Genomic DNA, 22,881 nt, shown 5'->3' on the forward strand with positions numbered 1-22,881 from the left:
AGACGTGTTGATCTGCTTGAAAAAGATTCTCTTCCTCATACCTCTATCACTTGTAGTTGGGCTGTATTCAATTTATTTCTCTTTGGATGGCATCTAGATTCTTTAGCAACCTGTTCAGAACTGTTCTAACTTTGTACTGGAAATACACTTTTTGCACACAAAATCTATATCGAAGTCGAATTTCTTATTTTTATTTTTTTAACTCCAGGGTCTATATCTTCTTGTGATGCGTTTCTTAATGTCTTCCAAAGCAAAGGCCTAAGACAAGAAGTCATCTGTCCTTGTGCTAGTTCACCAGAGGCGCTCACAGTGGCTATTAGAAGGTACTGTATATTTAAATTTCAAATAAGAAGTCCTGGAGGCAATGCAGTTTCATTTGTGCAGCTGCCCAAAACTAAATATGTGGGGAAATGTTTGATCACTGGACTCTTTGGATCAGAACTTCCATCATCACTCTTGTTTTTTATTTTACAACTTGTTTCTTCTTCTTTTTTGATCAGTCAGTTTGTAACTTTAAAGTTTCTGGTACCTTGTTTCTTTCCTTTGATGTATATAGGAAAGCATACCTAAATTCTCTAGTAAGGCAGCTCTCTAACTTTATCTACCCCAATTTTGTCTTTATTTCAGTTGTTTAAACTTCTTTTTATTTTAAAAGACTGTATCATTCTGAAGTGCCTGGATTGATTGATTGATTGAGTGAGTGATGTATTTATTACATTTATATCCCATCTTTTTTGATCCAAGGAACCCAAGGCGGCATACATAATTCTCCTCCTTTCCATTTTATCCTCACAACAACAACCCTGTGAGGTAGGTTGGGCTGAGAGTCTGTGACTGGCCCAAATCCACCCAGTGGGTTTCCATGGCCATGTGCAGACTAAAACCCGGGTCTCCCGACTCCCAGTCCAACACTCTCAACCACTACACCACACTGGCTTTCTTTTGGGAGTTATTCAAAGGTTGTTTTTTGTTGTTGTTGCATTGAATGTTATCTGACATCTGAGTCATTTGATAGTATCTTCTCATTCACTGGCTTTGTATGGTTTTCAATGAAGGTTTTGCATTCTGGCGGTAGAGAAATGCCTATGAACCCTATGGTTCTCCCCTGCTCGCACACACACAACGCATACACGAAAGCTACATGCCAGAGGAGGCACCTGTACTATGTTACAGTGGGGGTGGCACTAACTTCATGGGTCAATCCACACAAGTAGCTTGTGTGGATTACAGTGTATTGTATTGGAGTGTATTGTGCGGATTACAGTGTATTGTAATGACTAGACGGTTGGACCAGGGAGACCTAGGCTTGGATCTTTGGTCACTGGATGACCAAAGTCACTATCTCTCAGTTTAACTTACCTTTCAGGGTTATTGTGAGCATAAAATGGAAGGGGGAAACTGTGAGATCCTTAGAAAAGTGGCAGGTTGCAACTGTTATTATCGTCTTTGCATACATCTATCTTGACTCCCATTGACACATGGCATTTATACTGTGATAAATCCTATCTGCAATAACCAGCCTGTAATGGTGAGAAACCATTGTTGGGCTGTCAAGTGACTGTCACATAGGAAGCTGCCTTGTACGGAGTCAGACCATTGCTCCATCCAACTCAGTGTTGTCTACTGATTGGCCACCGCTCTCCAGCATTTCAGACAGGTCTCTTTCCCAGCCTTGCCTGGAGACACTCATGATTGAACATGGGAACTTTTGTGTGCAAAGTATGGCCTAATCTACCCCAAGCCGGATATTACACTGTGAAAGCAGTATGAAAGTGGTATATAAAAGGCAGGCGCCACACCACTGCTTTATAGTGGTATTGACGTGCACTGACAAGTCTTGGGGCCCATGGACACATACCATATACCGCTTTCATACCTCTTTCATTCTGCTTTAGCCTGTTTGGCGTGGCTCCTGACTTTTATATACTGCTTTCATACCGCTTTCATAGTGCAATATCCTGCTTGGTGTAGATGAGGCCTATGCCTGTTACCAGTGAGCTATAACCCAAAGAAATAGTTCAAGCATTTTTAAAATGCAGAGCGTACACTGTAGAGCCCCCTTGGTTTTGGTAGGGCTGAAGCATACCTAACTTCTCTGAGTTGTGATCCATGTAAGTATTTTGCATGTTCTTTCCTACCATTTGGAAATACAACCATTTGTCCTTTTAAAAGGTGCTTTTAAAAATGCATTCATCCTTTTAAAATGTTTGGATTGCTTCCAGAAACCACAAGTTCTGTACACTAAATGCATGGTTGGCTACAATATGGCTGATTGACCCCTACTGAAAATACTGTATATTCAAGAGCCATGCATCTATGAGCGATAAGGTTACTAAAACTCATGCTTATTTCCTCTAATGAGGATACATTTATATCCTGGCCCTCCTGTAGTTTGTTTGTATTGATGTTGTGTGATGGAAGGACAATCCTTTTTTACAAAAATAAAAAATGAAGAGTCTTCTGTTTCCAGTGCGATCATATGAGCAGCATAGGACATGTGGAAGATTAGAAGACTAGAGATAATGTTGATCGATAGTGTGGTTGAGCCTTCTTCCTAAATGATGGGAAAGCCATTCATCATTGCTGTCCTTTTACCAGCCTCCCATTTGTTATGCCTTAATGTACATTCAACCCAACCCATGGCTAGCCCACTGGATCCTTTTTGCTGGTGTCATGATGGAAGCGGGGGGGGGGGGGAACCCCTTAGTATCTTCTAATTGGAATTTATAGAGACAGTCATCTGTTATTGTTTTTTAATGAACATGCTTAGTTAATACCCATCTCATATTTCAAACATCAAAGGACCACCATAGTAATTAAAGATTAACCCTGCAGGCAAGCATTTTTTATGTCGGATTGCGGAAGGCAGAAATACACACTAGCACCCTTGTTTTATCTGGAATATGTGTTGATGTCTGCCTGCATTGCATGGGAACATATGCCATAACTAAAAGCAGAGTTGCTTTGAAAGAGTCTTGCCACTAAAACAAACGTTGATGCATTTCTTCCTGTGTGCTTCTTAGCTTCAAAGTATGCAAGACGTATGTTTGTATTGAAACCAAGCAACAAATTGGTCTAGGACCCGGGCTGTGTTCATACATCATGACAAAAAGATCAGAAATTGAAGGGCTCAGAGGGCTTTTAATAATACTAGCTCTACTAGCTGTTCACCACCTCCCATTCCCTTGGATTTTTCATATAATCCCCACCACTGCTTTCACCCACAGAACCGAAGAGGAGTCACAGAGAAATTACCCTATGGGCCCGTTTAGAAGACACCTTAAACCATGGCTTTAACCATGGCGGTTAAGCCAGAAAGACAGGCTGTGTTCAGAAGACACATTAAACCACTGCTTTAGCCGCAGTGAATAAGGCTTTTTGCTTTATTCACCATAGTTAAAGCCATGGTTTAAGGTGCCTTTTGAATGGGGCCATTGTGTCATCTATAGCACCCAGCCTGGGTCCTTTTTTCTGAGTCATGCTAGAACTAGTTCAAAATATGGCAGCCAGGTTGGTCACTGGTACCCCTAGGGGTAACCATATTATACCAACTTTAAAATCAGTTCACTGGCTGCCAATTAGTTTCTGGGCGAAGTACAAAGTGTTGGTTATTACCTTTAAAGCCCTACATGGTTTGGGTCCAGGTTACCTGCGGGATCACCTTCTCCCATACAATCCGCCCCGCACACTCAGGTCGTCTGGGAAGGGTTTACTCCAGTCAGCCACAACTAGGTTTAAAACTGTTACCCAGAGGACCTTCTCTTTTGCCACCCCCAGACTGTGGAATGGCCTGCCGGAGAAGATTCATTTAATGCTCTCTCTGAGTTTAAGACAGCCGTAAAGACTAGTCTCTTCCGGCAGGCCTACCAAGATGAATTTTAAACCTAAGAATTTTAAGATGCTGTGATTGTTATTTTAATATTATATTGGTTTTATATGCTCTTTTAACTAATTTTATGTATTGCATTGTATTTAGTGTTGTTCCCTGCCTTGATCCAGAGGGAGAGGCGGGTATTATTATTATTATTATTATTATTATTATTATTATTATTATAATATTGAGAGTGGGGAGGGTGATGTTGGGTAGGGGCTACCATTGCCACTTCGCTTGAGATGTGTGTGGGTGCGTGTGAGTGTGTGTGAAACCTGGAGCCATCCCTGTCCTGTGTGAGTGAGAGTTGGCATCCATTATATTTTTCAAATATATTTGATGTGTTCCACATATTTACAGGCCAACAGATGATAGCAATCAACCGCCAGGCCGAGGGGTCCTATCCATGCACGGTCTTACCTACGGTGTCATTAGAGTGGATTCTGAAGAAAAGCTTTCTGTTCTAACTGTGCAGGATGTTGGCTTGGTCATGCCTGGAGGTAAGGCTTCCACTGCTTTCCTTAGGAAATGTGAATCTTCCTGTTTTTTTTAAAAAATACTCAGTTTTGTGAAGCCATGCAAGATCTGTTCAGCGAAGATAAATAGCTTCAAATTAGCTTTCGGAATTTTCTTTCTAAAGAACCGTGGAAATTGTAGGTTTTGTAAAGGAGCAGAAGATCTCTAACAGAACTCAAAGCACGTAATAAATAAATAAAACTTTGCTTTGGATTACTCAAGCAATGTGTACATTGCAGGGTATAAGCATATATATACATTTAAAGAAGACGTTCAGATAATTCTGGGTATTTAAAGAGCTGCAAAAATAAGCTTTAAATGGCCACAAACTTGTCTGTTTTTCAAAAGTTTGGCTGCACTTAGTTTTATTCATTTAATGAAAAAGCGTGTTGCACGTATTCAGATAACACATACAATACAGTCCCTGTTGCCTACACTTTTAATATCTCAAATCTGAATTGTGGCTAGCTCATTTATGTTTGCTCATCTTGACTTTTCATTATCCAAATACTTGTGACTGTTTTCCCAGACTAAGGCCTTAGTTAGACCTACCTGTTTTTGCGTGACGGAGGGGTGAAGATCTCGTGATGTTTTTATTGCGAGATTCCCCCTCTGTTTACACACGGCGCACGGCGACCTCACAGGGAGACGTGCACGGCGACCTTGCAAGGAACTGGGACAAACCGGGCTCAGCCCAGGACCATGTAAAAACTGGGCTCAAAGGGTAGGGCGAGATCCCAGGGCAAGAGAGGGATCATCCCTCCCTGATCCCGGAATCCCCTGTGCATCATGTGAACGCACAGGGATGATCCCGGGGATCACCCTGGGATTTCGCCCCTTCTAGCTATGGCCTAAGGGGGTCATTCCGCATGGTCAGTAAATCACATGGCAGAGCCCTCCTGTGATTATTCCACTCCAGAATGCAAGTGAGAGGATTACATGTTTGAATGCTCTCTACGGCAAACATTCCTTGGCTCTGGAAAGCTAAACCTTCAGGGAGAACGGATCTAACCAACCTTGTCCCTGATGTGCTAATTCTCTACATGCAAGGAATGTTTGCAGTAAGGAACCATTCAAGTTATCTCATTTGTATTCTGGAATGGTATAATTTTTCGTAAGGGTTGTAGTCATGATTTGCACATGGATTTTGAGACAACTCTTGTGGTGCAGTCTCCAGAGGTACTGGGTTTGAATGTAGGAAACCCAGTTCCAAATTCCCAATAAGCAATAAAGTTGACTGGGTGAAATTGGATAGGTTTGCTCATTTCCCCCATTTTTCCAGTGCTAAGTTTGTTCTGTCTCATTTCCTCAAAAGTTTGTGGATTTCTTTAGAAAAAATCAGCATGAAAATTTTAACACATTTTCATGCATATTTGTTCTAATTTATGCATTTTTGTGTGCACTTTTCCCTAACAGACACATTTTTTGGAAAACAATATCTCCTAATATAATGCAGTTTTTGTATGTTCTTTTCATGATAGTTGTGTGTGTGTGTGTGTGTGTATTCCCCCCTAAAATATGTATTTTGTTGGCATTTTTGGTTGAACAACTGCATTGCAAAATTCAGAAAAGTACAATTATCAAAGCATAATTGCATTGCATTTCATGAATTAGTTTGAGAAGTGCGAATTAGGTAATTCTGCATTGAAATGTGAATGAAATGAATTTCTTCCCCATCCTTTGTTGTTGGATCGATCACTATCTCTTGGCTCATTCTACTTCACAAGATTATTGTGGATTTAAAACCCTTCTTTGAGCTGCTTGGAAGAAGAATGGAATACAAACAAAAACATTTTTTTAAAAAAAGCTTGCTGAAATGTGGTGATCTTCGTATTTTAAACCTGAAGTGAAATCTTGGGTCAGAAGATGCATTCTGCTGGGAATGTCGCCTACAGAAAGTCCATTGAAATGAAGGCAAATGACGCAAGAACATCACTCCCGCTCATTTCAGTGACAAATGTGAACACTGGAGCCTTTCCCAGTGGGCCATGTTTGTGATTCATCGAGACACCGTTGCCTGAATAGTGCCAACTCCATTCAAATCAAGACCTGCTGTAGTTTTACTGTTTCCTTTTTCTCCTTCCCTGTATCCAATGGCTGATGCTACCATCTCTCAGTTGAACATGTGTATACAATTATTAACAAATGACGATGTCCCAGGCTGGTTGTGATCATTTTCAGACTGATGCCCTGAGCCTGAACTTCCAAACGTGACATGGAGCTGTAATTCCTTTCATGCAAGGCCAAGTTTTTCCATGAAAACTCCTCGAATGAATCATGCGTAAAATGACATGCAGAGTTTTTGTATTCTGTATTTTAAAACGATGGCAAAGTAAAACCATGCAACCATTTCTTCCTAACAGTTAAAACTGTTACTCCCCCCCCTTTTTTTAACTTACGTGTTAATATATAATATATATGGGCTTAGCTAATATAATGTTAGATCAGTACTGACATTATGCTTATCTTTCACAGTGGATGAAAATGGATGTAAAGCTAGTGCTCTTTGCACTTATAAAGGCATCCTGCTCTGCTTCCCTTCTTCCTCCTGTCATGCTGGCCCCTTTCCCATTTCTAAACATATACTTGTGTCAGTATTACTGCAGTAGCAATCCATCAGGAGTCATATCTGGCCTTCCTTTTTTATGCCCAAGATTGGAAAGGGCAGAAACATTAAGAGGTGGAATAATTACCAAAACGATGGAGCACAGCCTTAGGCCATGGCTAGACCAGGCCTATATCCCGGGATCATCCCTGTGCATGCAAATTTATTTATTTATTTATTTATTTATTTATTTATTTATTATATTTCTATACCGCCCAATAGCCGGAGCTCTCTGGGCGGTTCACAAAAATTAAAAACATTCAACGTATAAAACAACAGTATAAAACCATAATATAAAATACAATATAATGACACACACAGGATCCCGGGAGCAGGCAGGGACGACCCCTCTGTTTGCCTGGGATAATCCTTAGGCCTAGCTAAGGCCTCAGTCTCAAAGACTTCTTTGTTGGACAGTACCATGTCTCCCTTCCCCTCATTCTCACCCTCAGTGATAATTATTGAGGATGGATTTATCCTTTGACAGCCCTCCCTCTTCTTCTAGCTTTAGCTATAAGGCATGGTACGTCTGCCTGATCTCGATTAAATATTTAACGTGATTTTGTTTGGGGAATTACTTCTGTACCTTTCCTTCTCGCTATACCACTCAGAAACCTGCTTCCTTGAGAAAAGCGTGGGACACACACACACACACACACACACGCACACACTAACAGTTATCTTGACAACCCTTTTGAATGCTGTAAACAATTTGCTGATGAATAAGAAGCTCTCCCCAAATATCTTTCATATTAGCGCTTTCAAAGCTTGAAAGACAGCATGAGCTATTAAATCCACATTTGACTCCGCACGCACAGTGCAGAACTAAAAGTTTTCGTCTCTAATGTTTACATGAGCAGTGGAACTATGAAATTGACTTCAATACTTCTCTTGCTTTCTCTTAATAGCCATAATGTGTGCCGTAAAGCCGGATGGGGTTCCTCAACTCTGTCGAACAGATGAAGTAGGTGAACTCTGCGTTTGCGCTATTGCAACAGGTACATCTTATTATGGACTCTCTGGGATGACCAAAAACACGTTTGAGGTGAGTTGGGGTTTATACAAGAGCGTTCCCTCCTTAGCCCTGTAAGTCTGAAAACTGCTTTGGCATTAGAAGTGATACAGATGATGCTATGTGTGTTCTTATGGACATGATAAGCCGGGTTTACGCTGCGTCAGACCATTCGTTCTGATAGGCTGTGGCTCTCCTGGTTTCCAGTAGGAGTCTTCTCCAAAACATATCCTCCTACTGGAAAGCAATTATTAGTAAGCAAAGAAAAGGGATTATTGTAGTCTAAAGCTATGCTGCCATGTGTGTGCTTGTATGTGTGCTTTTATAATATTAGAATCTCGTGAAATTGATTGCAAATCGCCCCCAAATGCAGGAGGCGCAGTTTTCCTGCTAAGCTGCCATGCCTAAGGCAAAGGAAGTCAGGCTGAGTCACATCCTGGATGGAAATGATATGTAGGGAGACTTCTGGAGCAAAAGCAGGGAATAGATGTGTTAAATAGGTAAAGTGCATGTGTATACCAGTTATTTAAGCTGCTCTGTTCTGCTATTTTGCTGTTTCTTTTCAGATAGCCCTTAGCATAGCTTCAGGCAAGGTCCCAACAGTCTGGGCGTTAAGGCCAGACAGCTCATCTTTGGCGTTTGACTGTAGCGAACGGGCCTTCTCATAGCTGCAGGGACATGTTTACTAGTAGCAAAAACTTAAGAAGGCTAGAATTGCAACCTCAAACTTTACCCTGCTGGCCACAGGGGGAGCCAATACCAGAATTGACTTAGTTCTCAGATCTACCCATGAATAGAGTTTGGCCTAAAGTGACCCTTAACTCCCATATTCGCTACTCTACCCTTTTTTCTGAAAACCTCTTTAGTTGGTTCTCCAGTTAGGTTTTATTTTAGCTGAGTATTGCCATCCCTAACTGGCAAATCCTCACTTTTTAAGAAAAAATATGGGCTGTGTTTTTGTTTTTTTCTGGAGGGGAAAATGTAATTCCCAAAAAATGCTTTTGGATGTATAGGGATGCAAAAGATTCTATTTATGTTCTTTTGGACATATGAAGCCGACTTTTTACTGAGCCAGGCTACTGTATAAAAGGTCTGGCATACACACCTGAGGTTCTGGAACCAAACCTGGGGGTTCATGCAAAGGTGTTCTACTTGTAGGTAATGCAACTTGTGCCTGTACTGTGACATGATCAATACTTTGCTGCAGTGTATGACCCAAAATGTGCCCAGTCAGCCACATTTCTTAAACAACCTACTGGCGGGATCCTGTGCAGGGTTTCAACATTTAAGGATTAGGTTTACCAAATACTTTGCTAAAACAGAATCACAACCCTATTATAATTCAGGATCTTCAGGGGCATCGGAGTGAATTTCTGTCTGCATTCCCTAGAAAGCGATGGGAGTCTGAAACGTATGCTTCTCTTGTAATAGCTGTAAACGCTGTACATTTGATGGAGCAGGCAGTAGAAGCTCCAACACCGATCAATTGGCTCAATAAAATTGAAGTCCAGCGCTTCTTTGTCTGTCCTGCAGGTGTTCCCTATGACCAGTTCAGGTGCACCAATAAGTGAATACCCTTTTATAAGAACCGGGCTCCTTGGCTTTATTGGCCCTGGTGGACTCGTTTTTGTTGTTGGCAAAATGGATGGTCTGATGGTCGTCAGCGGACGAAGGCACAACGCGGATGACATTGTAGCCACAGCGTTGGCGGTGGAACCAATGAAGTTTGTCTACAGGGGAAGGTTCGCTCCGTTTTCCTTCCTCCACCCTTTTAAACCAAATCATCGTAACACATGGGCTAAGTTCAGACAACACATTTCTCAATGGTGGTTTTAGAGCTCCATGATGAAGTTTTTACACTACCGTTGAGAAATACATTGTCTGGTGGGAAAACTACACTCATCGCTGGCGTTTTTTGGGGAAAACAGTCCACAGAGAATATCCACACTGTGCAGAGGAAAGTTCCTTCACAACCATTGTGTCGCGTGTTGTGTGGCGGACTCCATGGAGTTTTCCATTTCATTGAATTGACTTTTACCACTGGCTACAGAGTTCCCTGGCAAGAGCGGCGAAAGGAACGAGTGCCACTCTAGGAGAGCTGCTGGGATAAGCAGATCCCATAAGCAGTGGCTTATGGGATACCATCGGGAAGACCAGGGGAGGAGACAGGATGGAGGAACTGTCAATCAAACATCTCAATGGATTTTACTCAACTCCACGGTAGCACACATTCACACAATGGTGGAGTTAGAACATGTTGTGTGGGGACCTAAAAACCCAACCCTTGAGTGGAGTTTTCACACTGCGTTGACTAATGTGTTGTCTGAACTGAGCCATAGCAAACATTTTAGCTTTAAGGCTGCGTTGTATGTATCAGGAAGAAGCCATGCAACATTTTATGTATTTATTGCAAATATTTATACACCATCCTATAACCAGGTTCTCAGAGCAGTTTACAGTAAGAAGAAAAACACTAATGTTAAAATACATTCAATAAAACAAATAACAATAAGACATTAAAAAACAGGCCCCCATGCCCCCCCCCAAAACAGTAGCAAAGATAAAGACAAATAAAAGTGGGAACAAATTAAACAGCTTAGGGAAATAAGAGCCCCTTACACCTGGCAGCAAAATACAACTTTACATGTTCCCATTGGTCTAAATAAGAATGCAGAAAACAACTGGTTTTTTGCTGTTATGTAGCTTTAAGCCTTGTTTATTTTCCAGCTTCTCTTAGTAAACACTGTCTCAGTCATTTAAAGAGCAAAAACATATTCTGCAATGACTGCAAAGAAATCTGGAGAGCTGAAATGAGTTGGCTTTTTTAATAGCCGTTCTCCAGCAGTGCCCTATTTTAAACCTAGGTAGGTGTTCAATGCAGCTGTCTCTTTCTAGAAGCAGTGAGAAACTAAAGCCCCCCCCCCTTGTCTCGTTTGCATAACAAATGAGTAATGAGTCACAGAAGATGATGTGATACAGTTTCCTCTGCACTTGGTAGTCTCCTCAAGTTGACTGTCTTGGTTTGCACATCCCACAGAATAGCAGTGTTTTCGGTGAGCGTCCTGCATGACGAGAGGATAGTCATCGTTGCTGAACAGCGGCCGGATTCTACGGAGGAAGACAGCTTTCAGTGGATGAGCAGAGTGCTGCAGGTACATTTGCTTCCGTTGGAATCAGCAGGGTCAAATGGAAATTCCTGGTGGCCGGAGGTGCCAGCCCACTCCTGGAAACGTAAGCCAAATTGTTCTGGCTGTGGGCATTTACATTCAGAGAGGGGAGACATCCATGCATAAAGCAGAGTGCCACTTTCAGCCCTTCCCAATTTATCCTGTTTTCAGGGCCTACACAAGGCATTCCTCTGTCTGAGGTGAAGGACATGATGGTGCCTCCCCCCCTCAATTCTATATACAAAAGCTGACCAGACTTGCAGCTGAATGTTATTTCGACTGGACCACATCCTCCTCTACACCTAAGGGCAACTAGCTAGCTTAGGGGGTGCAGGGCGGACTTGTGGTAAACAGCGTTGTGCTTGCTCCTGCCCTTTTGCATCTGCCGCCTGAGGCAGTTGCCTCACTCTGCCTAATTTCAGGGCCAGCCCTGACTCCTTGATCCTCCTTGGAACTTCCTGCTGTACAGGATGTTGAAAACTTACTTGGATATACACTATGCAGCCCCATCTTCTTCTTTTTTCTTTTGAACAGTTCGTATATGAATAGAAGAGTCTGCAGTACTAGATTTTTTGCCCCGCTTCATTCTTTCACAAATGGTTTTCGCTAAAACCTCAGGTTGTTTTAAATGCACACATGCCTTGAAAGATGAGTCTTGTCGCTGTGAAGAATTTTGACGACCCCACTTAGAATACTGTGCACAGTTCTGGTCACCACACGTAAAAAAATATATTATAGAGCTGGGGAAAGTGCAGAAAATGGCAATTAAAATTGTTAAGGGGCTGGAGCATCTCCATTATGAAGGAAGGTTATAACAGCTGGGAATGTTTAGCTTGGAAAAAAGGAGGCTAAGGGGAGACATGAAAGAAGTGTACAAAATGATGCATGTAATGGAGAATGTGGATAGAGAGACATTTTTCTTCCTCTCTCATAATATTAAAACCCAAAGGGGTCATCCCATGAAGCCGATTGGTGGGAGATTCAGGACAAATAAAAGGAAGGACTTCTTCACACAGCACGTAGTTAAATTACGTTATTCACTACCACAAGATGTAGTGATGGCCACCAATTTGGATGGCTTTAAAAGGGGGTTGGATAAATTCCTGGAGGCAAAAGCTATCAATGGCTATTAGCCCTGATGGTTATATGCTACCTCCAGTATCCGAGGCAGTAAGCCTATGGGCACCAGTTGCTGGGGACCATGGGTGGGAGGGTGCTGTTGCACCATGTCCTGCTTTGTTGGTCCATGTTCGACAGCTAGTTGGCCACTTTGTGAACAGAGTGCTGGACTAGATGGACCCTTGGTCTGATCCAGCATCAGGGCTCTTCTTATGTTCTTCTGTAATAACAGGGCCTGTGTTGCAATGGAGGCTGGTGGCTCTGATGTCAGTAGGGTAGTGAATCCGGTCCGGGTTTCAGTCAGAACTCTGCACCATGGAGAGCTCCTTTATAATTCCTACTGGTTCTGGTTGAAACCCGGTGAGGATTTACCGCCCCACTGACATCGGAGCCACCAGCGCCCACTGCTGCATAGGCACTCTGAGAGCAGTGGGACTCGCGAGGCAGCTGGTTGGGCTGCTCAGCCACTCTTGCAGATTGCCTTGTGCATTAAAAATGGCACCCAAAATTCACGGGAAAGGAAAGGGGGCAGGTAGTTTGTTGCCTTCGTTATAATGGCTTTTGCCAGTTCTGTTGCGTTCTGATGTGAAACATTCTCCACCATGGTCCCAAGAATGCAGGCGCCTTTTGTAAATACTCTGCTTGTTCCCAACCTCAGCTTTCCAAGCATCCAGGGGATCCGAGGGCACTGTGTTCATCTTGAACCTAAAAACCATTCATTTTTCAAAGATGCACATTCAAATTAAAAAGGAAAACGCTCTAAATGTTCTTATTTGCTGCTCTTGCAAACTTGTGACTTGCTTTGGCTATGAATTGTTTGCTGTTTTAGCCTTTTTTTTGCTTTCCTTTACGTTGCTGGGCTGCATGATTTAGTTCATGGTTGCTGTAGGCCAGTTGCAAATGAAGCTGCTTGAATATTCGAGGACATTTAGGCCGTTGCTAGATGAGGGTTTAGCCTGGGCTGAAACCCGGGCTCACCCCTGTGCATGCAGATGAAGCACAGGGGATCCCGGGGTCAGGCTGAGCTAAACCCTCCCTTGACCCGGGATAACCGGATCCATTTGTGGCCTGGTTTTTCCGCAGCCCCGGGCTGAGCCCAGGGCTGCGGAAAGTCTAGCTGGTTCCGCGGCTTTTCCCGGCTACGTGACTTACTTGCGAGTAGCCGGGAGAAGCTGTGCACATCGGGCCAGGGGCGAGGGAATTGCGGTGGGGGGGAGAGATGGGGGCCAGGGGGGGAAGAGCGGACCTGACAGGAGAGATGGGAGGGGGGGAAGAGCGGAGCCAGGGTGGGGAGATTGCGACCGGGGTGGTGGTGGAGGGGGCATTGGACGTGGCGAGTGGGGCGGCGAGCGGATGGGTGGGCGAGTGGGGGGGCAAGCGGGGGGGGCGACCGAGCGGACGGGTGGGGGGTCAGGCGAGCGGGGAACCCTTTATTTTTTAAAAAAACCACTTACCTTTGCGTTGGTACGCTCTTGTGCACATGGCCCCTTTAATTTTTTTTTTAAATGGAGGACGCGACGGGTCTTTCCTTTCCCCATAGCGTCTGACGTGTGGAAGGAGCCACAGCCCACGCTACTTCTAGCGCAGGCTGGCTGCTCCTCCCACACGGATTCTGAGGTAGGTCTAGCAAGGCCCTTAGTCTCTGGTTAAGTGATTCTACCCCATGGGTTTCATTATCATTGTATATGGCACTTTACATAGCAACCTGAGTGATAAGATAGGTCCCTGCCACAAGGAACTTGCAGTCTACAATGCAAACATTGTCTAAAACATGAGCAGAGTGCTCCCTTGGATCCCTTTCTTAGCATCTTCCATGGTATCTATTCCTCCCAGTTTTGGGGTTTATTGTTTTGAATTCACCAAGTTTCATACTGTCAGCTGGGATCACCTAAGAGCAAAGGGAGGGCCTCTAGCTAGCTGCTCCCATCTCCTTTCCCCAATGTTGCCTCTGGGCCACAGGTGGGGCTTAGAGACATTTTTAGGAAATTAAGATGGCAGGTGACCGCATCACACACATTTTGTGGAGGTGCCCAGGGCAGTTTTTCAAATTGCCAAATGGGCCCATCGGCCCAAAAAGGTTGCCTTAAACTTGGTCTAAAACGTAAACAGTGTGGGAGGCAATAAGACAAGGGAAGAAAGGAATGCGTTAGTATACACACTTCTCTGCCTCTTCCTCCTCTTTCTCCTCCCACCCCTTGGCCATGTGGAAACTATCTGCATGCTGGAAAAAAATCAATGCAAGATTGTCCTGAGCCTGCAGAGAAATAACTATCATGGCTCACAGACAGACTGGGGGAGGGATTTTATACCTTTTTTGTACCTAACTTTCAGGTCTGGTAGCATCCATGATGTTTTCTCGGTGAGCATTTTTTGCTTTGCGTGGATTGCTTCTCTAGTCACCTTGGTGTAGGAATTCTGTATATGAAATAGTTTTTGTTTTGTTTTTACTGTGTCATCGCTTCAGAAACATCTGGAAAGTTAAAATCGTAGGGAAAATACTCAACGCGCGCACACGCACACACAGAGAAACAGTTAAGTGGCTACGGCTATGCTTGGATCAGTGAGTGGGATTGGCCAGTCCACACCATAAAGGTCCATGGGTTTGGGGCACGTTTGCCTTTTCCATTATTGGGACACAGAGGATGTGGTCCTTTATGTTGTCCTGACTATATTATTTTAAATACCATACTGCTGGGAATATGGTCCCAGTTCTCCTCTTCTTGTGATAAGAGAACAGCCCGTATTTCCTGAAATGGTGAGAAGGTTTAAAGACACCAATTCTGCAGGGAAAGACTGCCATTTACTCCCTCTGCAGCAGGGGTCTCTGTCTGTCCAAGATCCGATTCTATAGCTTTCTTGGAATACTGGTTAATGTCAGACCCAGATGGGACCATGCAGAAAGTGTTGCTGATGTGAAATTCCACGTCCACAAAAATCAAGCTGCTAAGAGTTAGAGAGGAATGTGTTCTTTCCTCGCCCACCCACCCCCTTGCTTGCTTAGCAATTCAAAACCTGTAATTCTAATTCCATATTGGTTATTTTATCAGGCTGGGAAGGTGGTAGTGGAATTCCATGAATTATTAGAGGCTGTTTCCATTCCAATGGACAAGAGTGTGTTAATCAAGATTAGTTTGATCTTAGGTAAAGTTATTCTCAGTTTGCAATGCACAGCTACCAAGAAAGGGGCATGGAGTATTTGACCTTCACGTGTTTTCAGTCTGTGAAAACACACCTGAGTTGAGGTTGCTCATTTAAGATCACCATCTGTGTGACCTTGATAATCTGAGTACCCTTTACTGAGTACCCTTTCCATTTCTGCCTTGAACATTTTCTGATAACTCCTGCATTGAGCAGGGGGTTGGACTTGATGGCCTTATAGGCCCCTTCCAATTCTTCTATTCTATGATTCTATGAAAATACTTTTTTAAAAAAGGATTTCCAAATACCTTTCTACACCCAAGTGGACTATTGAACATGTAATTGTGAGTGGAAAGTAGCTTCCCGCCACCCTTGCATTAACTTTCACCCTTTTTTGTTTGAATGTTTCTAGGCTATAGACAGTATTCATCAAGTGGGGGTTTACTGCCTAGCCCTGGTACCAGCAAACACACTCCCAAAGACTCCTCTAGGTGGAATCCATTTATCAGAAACAAAACAGCTTTTCCTTGAAGGTGCACTCCATCCCTGCAATGTGTTGATGTGTCCACACACCTGTGTAACAAACCTGCCTAAACCAAGACAAAAACAGCCAGGTAAGCACAAAAACGCCATAAATATTGTTTCACGTAATCCTCTTATTGTACACTTTATGCATGCACCGTATGTTTAGTACCTTTTTACACAGCCCTTGGAATACCTGCATTCTTTAGCTGTTGTACATAGATCAGTTGTACCCAACCTGGTGCTCTCCAGATGTGTTGGTCTACGACTCCCATCATTCCTCATTGGCCATCTAGGCTGGAGATGATGGGAGGTATAGTCAGACACATCTGGAGGACACCAGAATGGGGAAGAAAGTGGAGATAGTCACTCTGATCCAGTGGGGAATGCAACCCACCCGCCCACCCCCTAATCATGTACAGATAAATAAATAAACTGATGTTGCCTTTCTGTGCGCTTGGTACATGTTTTATTCATCAGGCAAAAAAGGCAGGCTCTGTTGGATGGGCATTCTCTCTGCAGGCTCTCTCCCGGCAGTTGAGAAAATATTGATGAGAAGGAAAGGGACGCTTGGTAGCCAGAGTTCTTTGCTCTTGTTATTGGTAGATATCTTGGCTCATCTAATCTCACCTGCTCCTCAAGTACTAGGAGGATTAGATGAGCACGATAATTGGAGATAAAGTCCTGCTGGCCAGAGAAGTCCTTCCCTGTTGTTATGACTTCAAAAAAGAATTGTGTGCAGTTTTTGCCTAGTGACAAGCAGGAATCTTTGAAATTCGCTAGAATGCAAATCTGCTTTTCACGGGATGAGGAATATGTAGCCACTTTATTTATTCAAGGAATTAATATATTACATTTCTATCCTGCCCAATAGTTGATGTTCTCTGGGTGAATTGCAAGTTGTCCCCCTTCTTTTTTCAGTAGTGAAAATGGGTAGAGAAAGGACAAGGCTGGAGGCTAGGAATATGATAGACAGTAAGCTAAAGAGATGGATGGGGGGAAATGCCCACAAATTAAACACTTCTGTTTTGTTGATCACTGAACATTTGCATCTAAAGCGGAAGATTTGCAACAAGGTTTAACATATAGTACCGGGGGTGGGGGGTGGGGGTGATCTGGGGCTCACATGCCCCTCTCCCCCTGGGCCGCATTCCTACTGCTGCCATGCCACCAATTTTGGCAGCGTGGTAGTTCACCAGCAAATCAGTATAGAGCCAAATTAGTAATTAGAAAACCCAAATTTAGCTTGAAAAAGAAACATATTTTTTTTTGCCTCTGGCAGCACAGTGGGGACTGCAAAAGCTAGTGGGGGTTCGTTTCCCACCCCAGATGTTATGGATGTCATTTAGGACGAGAGGAGGCGATAGTTGTAACTTTGCATTTTAGAACTTCCACAAGTCTGTTTTTCATCCTGCTATGAACATCTTTCTGATATACTGTAGAAATTGGCCCTGCCTCTGTGATGGTGGGGAATCTGGTCTCTGGAAAAAGAATTGCTCAGGCAAGCGGCAGAGATTTGGGGCAAATAGAAGATAACGATCAAGCCAGAAAGGTAAAGTGACAAACCTTTCCCATCATATATGGTACAGGGCTTCGTAGAATAGCATAATTGCTGCGTAGTTACCTCCAATATTTATTGGACATCTGGGGGCAGGCTCAAAACAAGAATAGGTTCCACTTCATCTCCAGAATTATTTTTTTAATAGGTTGCAATTTGCTTTGAAGACATGCTGGAAAAGCAAGTTACAAATACTTTAAATGAATACATTTTATACGCAAAGCTCCATTGAACTTGTTGGGACATCTTCCTGATTAGGACCACACTGAATATATGCTGTTCTCTATTTTAGGAACATTACTTTATTTAGAGTAGCGATAGGCACCCTTCAGATGCTTGGACTATAATTCCCATCCTGGCTAGGGTTGATGGGAGCTGTAGCCCAAACATCTGGAGGGTGCCATGTTGGATACTCCTGAGTTAAGGTTCTCCTTTCTGTAAGGTGTGGTCTGAAGGTGCATGAAGCAGCAAACTTGCTGGAGCTAAGCAGGTCTGGGGCTGGTCAGCGCCTGGATGGCAGGTTGCTTGGGGACCTTATGTACATCTAAGGGCATTCTGGGAGTTGTAGTCCAACACATCTGGAGCGCCCCAGGTTGAGGAAGGCTGTTATAGACAATCCTATCCTATTAACTGGCATTATGTCCTATTGAATTCAATAGGACTTACTTATGAGTAGACATCCATAGGATTGCACTACACAAGTGGTTAATGGGTTATTGTATTTCTTACTTCTCTGTTATTTCCCTCTCCAGTTCCTATTTCTCTCGGAAGTCTTACAATGGAGGGCGCAAACAACTCCAGACCATGTGCTTTACACACTACTAAATTGTAGGGTAAGGATATCTCTGGTTTATCTACATTAGGAAGGTGTCCTTTTGCAAGGGCTTGGAGCAAAAACAATTCCATTTAAAGCAATACATTGGTTTTTTTTTAAAAAAAATCTAAGTAGCAATAAAATCAACCGTACCCCAAACAGAAAATTATTTGCAATACTTGCAAAAGATGTCCAGACTTCTGAAAATCTCTGTGGAAATATTGCTGTGGCGCCTGGAACCTCTCCCCGCCCCTTTATACCTGTCATACAGACTTTCTGCATGGAATATAATAAGGTATGATTTTTCTATGCACTGTGTTCCCCTGTCATATATTTTCCTACTTGTAGGAAATCCCAGTTCTTCTGTTAGCCTGCTTAGTGGACAAGAGCCACATATTTCTACAGGTGCTAGTGTTCAAGCTCAGTGAGTGAAATCGAATGATACAGGCCTCCCAAGACTGTAACACTTCAAGAGTGTAATGTAACGACAAGAGCCGGTGCCATTAAATCTTGTCCTTACTAAACTCCACATTTCACATATATATGTTCAGAGGTGGCAAGGATCTCCCTGCGAACCGTTAATTTTATCAGCTATTATCTTCTCAGCTAATGGGATTGTGAAGCACACCACATCTTGTGTTGCCCTATGTCTTCAGCAAGCTTTTTTCAAACCTTCCCTCTAAACTGTACAATTGAACTGCTCAGTTCATAAAAGCCCTCGATGCATGATAATGGGAGTTTATCACCATTCTACTGTGCAACGAAGCCTTTGCTTTATGAGATGGGCAGTTAAATGAATTCAGCAGTTGCGTGTGCAAGAGATGCATGTTGTGAATAAGAAATAGCTTCTTAAACTGGAGGGTAGGTGTTTACCTTCACAGCTGAGACAATGGTCAGCTTTAGATGCCCCCAAATGTGCATCTCTTCCGTTAATTTTTGGTTTCTTTCTTTCGTTGGACACTCCATTTATACGTTTTTATTGGTTGTGGAAATTTCCAGTTGAGATGGACCCTGGAAACCTTGGTCTCCAGAAAAGGATAGTGCAGGGACCTGTGCTCTTGTAGTCTGGAAAGCACCATGAACTCCAAGCTATGTTGTTGTTGTTGTTATTATTGTTATTATTATTATTCTATCTTTCTCACTCATGGCAGTTTTTCTAGATGGACATGACGGGCTTTGCCAGGTCACGCTGTCTTTTACAGATTCAGGAATTTCCTGACAATTAAGCATGTTTTAAGTATGACTGCTTTCTGGATGTTGGTGTATGGATGTATTTTGGTAGGCCCAGTTTCTGAAGGTTTTCTGTATAGTTTTTTGATGTGATGCCGGTGAGTGTTGTGACTAATGGGATAATTGTGACCTTTCCCTGTTGCCATAGTTCTTTATTATTATTATTATTATTAGTAGTAGTAGTATTTGTAAGTGCTCATCTTTGCGTGATTGATAGAGCCTCTTTAACTTGCAAAGGAATTGTAAAGACATCCATTTCCCCCCTGGTCTTTCCACTGCAGATTCTCTGTGACAATGATGATGATTGTGTCATCATTAAATAACCGCTAAAGGGAGAGAGCTGCAGTTAGACAGGTCGGAACAGTATGAGGTAGGGTAAAAGGAAATAGTCCCCATCAGAACTCATCCCATTAGTTCAGGTGAGCAGGTCCAGCAGCACCTGTTTGGGCTACTTCATTCTCTACAACGAGCCTCCTACAAATTTCTGTCGTAAACGGAGAGCATCCTATAACTTGGAGAGGAGGAAGGAGAAATCAGTGTGTTAGTTCTAGTGTGAACAGTATGTCAGCATCACATAAAGTTCAATAATCTTGCCTTCCCACCTTCCTCATCATGTAAAGAGGAGAAGAGAGGAACCACACCACCTCACCTGGGATTTCTTTCAGCTCTGCATTTGCTGGATGCTATTACCAATTACCTAGGGAAGTAGTGGGCTCTCCCACACTAGAACCATTCAAGATGCACCTAGCAGCCATTTGTCAGGGATGCTTTAAGCATGGGGTTGGACTCGATGGCCTTATAGGCCCTTTCCAACTCTAATGTTCTATGATTCTAACCTTCCACCTCCCATTTCCAGCTTGGATCTGCTGGGGGCAGGAGGGGTGCCAGATGAGCATAGGTTTGCTTTTTCACATGACAGATGCTCCAAACTCAATCCTCTACCCCCACCCCAGGTCTGAATGGTTGGGAGAGAGACTTATTTTGTGCTCCCCTGCACTCCAGCTCCAAGCTTCAGAGAAGTAGCACAAGATTGGGGCTATTCCTGTGGGTAGGAGTATTCTGGTGACAACAATTTTGTTGTTGTCCAGTAAGGCCTGCCAAAACCTGTTGACTCTGGTTTCGCCATAGTTGCTTCAGAGCTCCTGGATTGTGGCAATAGCTTATTGTGCTACTTTCCTGCATAGCCACCCTGTATTTGTGTGTGATTCAGGCTGTCAGGAGTCCTTAATTATTTTGAAATTTTATTTCCTATGATATACTATCAGTTCTCCCATGGCACACCAGTGTATCCCACCACCATACAGTGAGGGGAGGGGATTAGTGCCCTACGCTTTCTCTTAATAGCTTTGGGTAAGCCAAATATTTTCAATGTAAGCTCCTCTTTTGTCTTCGTTCAGCGTTTCTTTGCAATTTCTAAAGCAATTTCTTTGCCAGCTGGCTTCATTCCAGTGTTCAAGTTAACGAAGAGAAAAACTTCCAGGAACACCCCCTATTAGGCAGACTTATTTGATTGCTGTGTTAATTTGCAGGCACTGAACTACGGAGCAGTAACAAGAGAAAGCAATGCTGCCTCTGTGTTGATAATGTGCCGATTCTGATTTGGAGGGCTCTATCAGCTCAATTTAAACGACTTTATTTTCAAAATAAATAAAATATAGATCTGCTTCGCACAATTTGTTCACCCTGGGTTGCTTGTGAGGTCATAGGAACGAATGAATGTGCTGCCTCCCACCCATTTGCCTGATTCCACCTTGCTTCTGCTTTGCTAAACAACCGAGGAATTCCCCCATTCCTGGGTGTTTGTGACCCAGGGTTACTGATGAGGAAACAACCCATGGTTTTAGCCCATGGTTTTTTCGTGGCTTAAAACTCAGGGTTGTTTCTCCTTCAACAACCCAGAGTTCTGGATTCACCCATCATGGAAACAACTCAGGAATGGGGGTGGTCCTGGGTTATTTGTTGTTGTTTATTCGTTCAGTCACTTCCGACTCTTCGTGACTTCATGGACCAGCCCACTCCAGAGCTTTCTGTCGGCCGTTGCCACCCCTAGCTCCCCCAAGGTCAAGTCTGTCACCTCCAGCATATCATCCATCCATCTTGCCCTGAAACAAAGCAGAAACAGGTGAGCAGTTGGGAGGCAGTTTGCTCCCCCTGCTCACTCCTGCATGCTCTGAAATAACAAAAAAAAGTGGTTTGTTCAGTGGTGCACACCAGGTCACAATATGCAGTATCCAACGGTTGAATCCATTGCGCAAGTTGGACCACAACGGAGTTTTGGTGCTTTCAGGGCAACCCAAAACAAATGGAAACTCTTGTTTCTGGAATGGGGTAGGTCTGCAGAACTCGCATAAGGGACCTGCCCGTCACAATCTGCCCGTCACAGGTTTCGACTCACTTCAGGGCTTGCCCTCAGAAGCACTAAATCTCCGTTGCGCAAGCAGTGGGCCCCGCTTGCACAGTGGAGATGGCAGAGCTGGCCGTTTGCAGAAACGGAAATGGTGATGGGTCCTGCTTGCATACGGTCACCATTGGATGCTGACCCAGGTATAACCTGAACCTTTTTGAAAATGGAAGCCTTGTCTGCTGCCCCTTTCCAGGGCTCTCCATGAGGGCCTAGATGCTACCATGCGTGTGTGGCACCCTCTAGGGCTGCCAGGAGCCAGGGCGAAAGTATTTCTTATGCATCCTGGCTATTAACTACATTTTCCCATGGTTTCTGGAGGCCCTGGGCATTACCATATATTTGTAATTAGTATTAAGGTCTTTCAGAGGCCCCACAAGGAGCCATCCCCACACCACTGCTACCAGATCACCTTAGGTGGGAAAGGCAGAAAGGAAGTGGCAGAAGCGGCTCCTTGGTATACTCCAGACCAAACTCATAATGGGTTGAGGGGAGGCAATCCTTTGGCTCGCCTTTCTGACCTCCACCCTCCATTCTCAGTCTTGGGTCCATCACTAATTTTGATTTGTGAATAATATATTTTCTGCATTGAGCAGGGGGTTGGACTCGATGGCCTTTTAGGCCCCTTCCAACTCTACGATTCTATGATTCTATGATATAGAGATAAATATTGTCTCTGCCGTTTTCCCAATACAGGGCACAATAGCAAACTCTCTAACGTGTGTTCAGCTACATAAACGAGCTGAAAAGATTGCAGTTATGTTGGTGGAACGGGGACATCTACAAGATGGTGACCATGTTGCTTTGGTCTACCCACCAGGTAAAGAACATTCCTATGTTTTCAGTAATTACTCTGAATCTTTTGACATATTATGTATTATGTATTATGTATTGACATTTTGTAAATGTCTTTGCTCCCTCAAACTAA

The 22,881-nt window shown here is 43.5% G+C and overlaps 1 protein-coding gene across 5 annotated transcripts in view; it reads left to right on the plus strand.

Moving 5' to 3' along the window:
- Positions 1 to 22,881, plus strand: part of DIP2C (disco interacting protein 2 homolog C) — a 371,845-nt gene that overhangs the window by 309,473 nt on the left and 39,491 nt on the right. For all 5 annotated transcript variants that reach the window (XM_063125734.1, XM_063125751.1, XM_063125743.1 and 2 more), the window contains 9 exons: positions 209 to 323; positions 4,232 to 4,371; positions 7,901 to 8,037; positions 9,538 to 9,746; positions 11,042 to 11,156; positions 15,841 to 16,042; positions 17,393 to 17,502; positions 18,261 to 18,341; positions 22,650 to 22,773. In XM_063125734.1, the coding sequence (XP_062981804.1) occupies positions 209 to 323; positions 4,232 to 4,371; positions 7,901 to 8,037; positions 9,538 to 9,746; positions 11,042 to 11,156; positions 15,841 to 16,042; positions 17,393 to 17,502; positions 18,261 to 18,341; positions 22,650 to 22,773 (1,233 nt within the window). The remainder of the gene's footprint in view (positions 1 to 208; positions 324 to 4,231; positions 4,372 to 7,900; positions 8,038 to 9,537; positions 9,747 to 11,041; positions 11,157 to 15,840; positions 16,043 to 17,392; positions 17,503 to 18,260; positions 18,342 to 22,649; positions 22,774 to 22,881) is intronic.

This window comes from Elgaria multicarinata, chromosome 1, assembly GCF_023053635.1.
Source record: "Elgaria multicarinata webbii isolate HBS135686 ecotype San Diego chromosome 1, rElgMul1.1.pri, whole genome shotgun sequence".
Taxonomy (NCBI): Eukaryota; Metazoa; Chordata; class Lepidosauria; order Squamata; family Anguidae; genus Elgaria; species Elgaria multicarinata.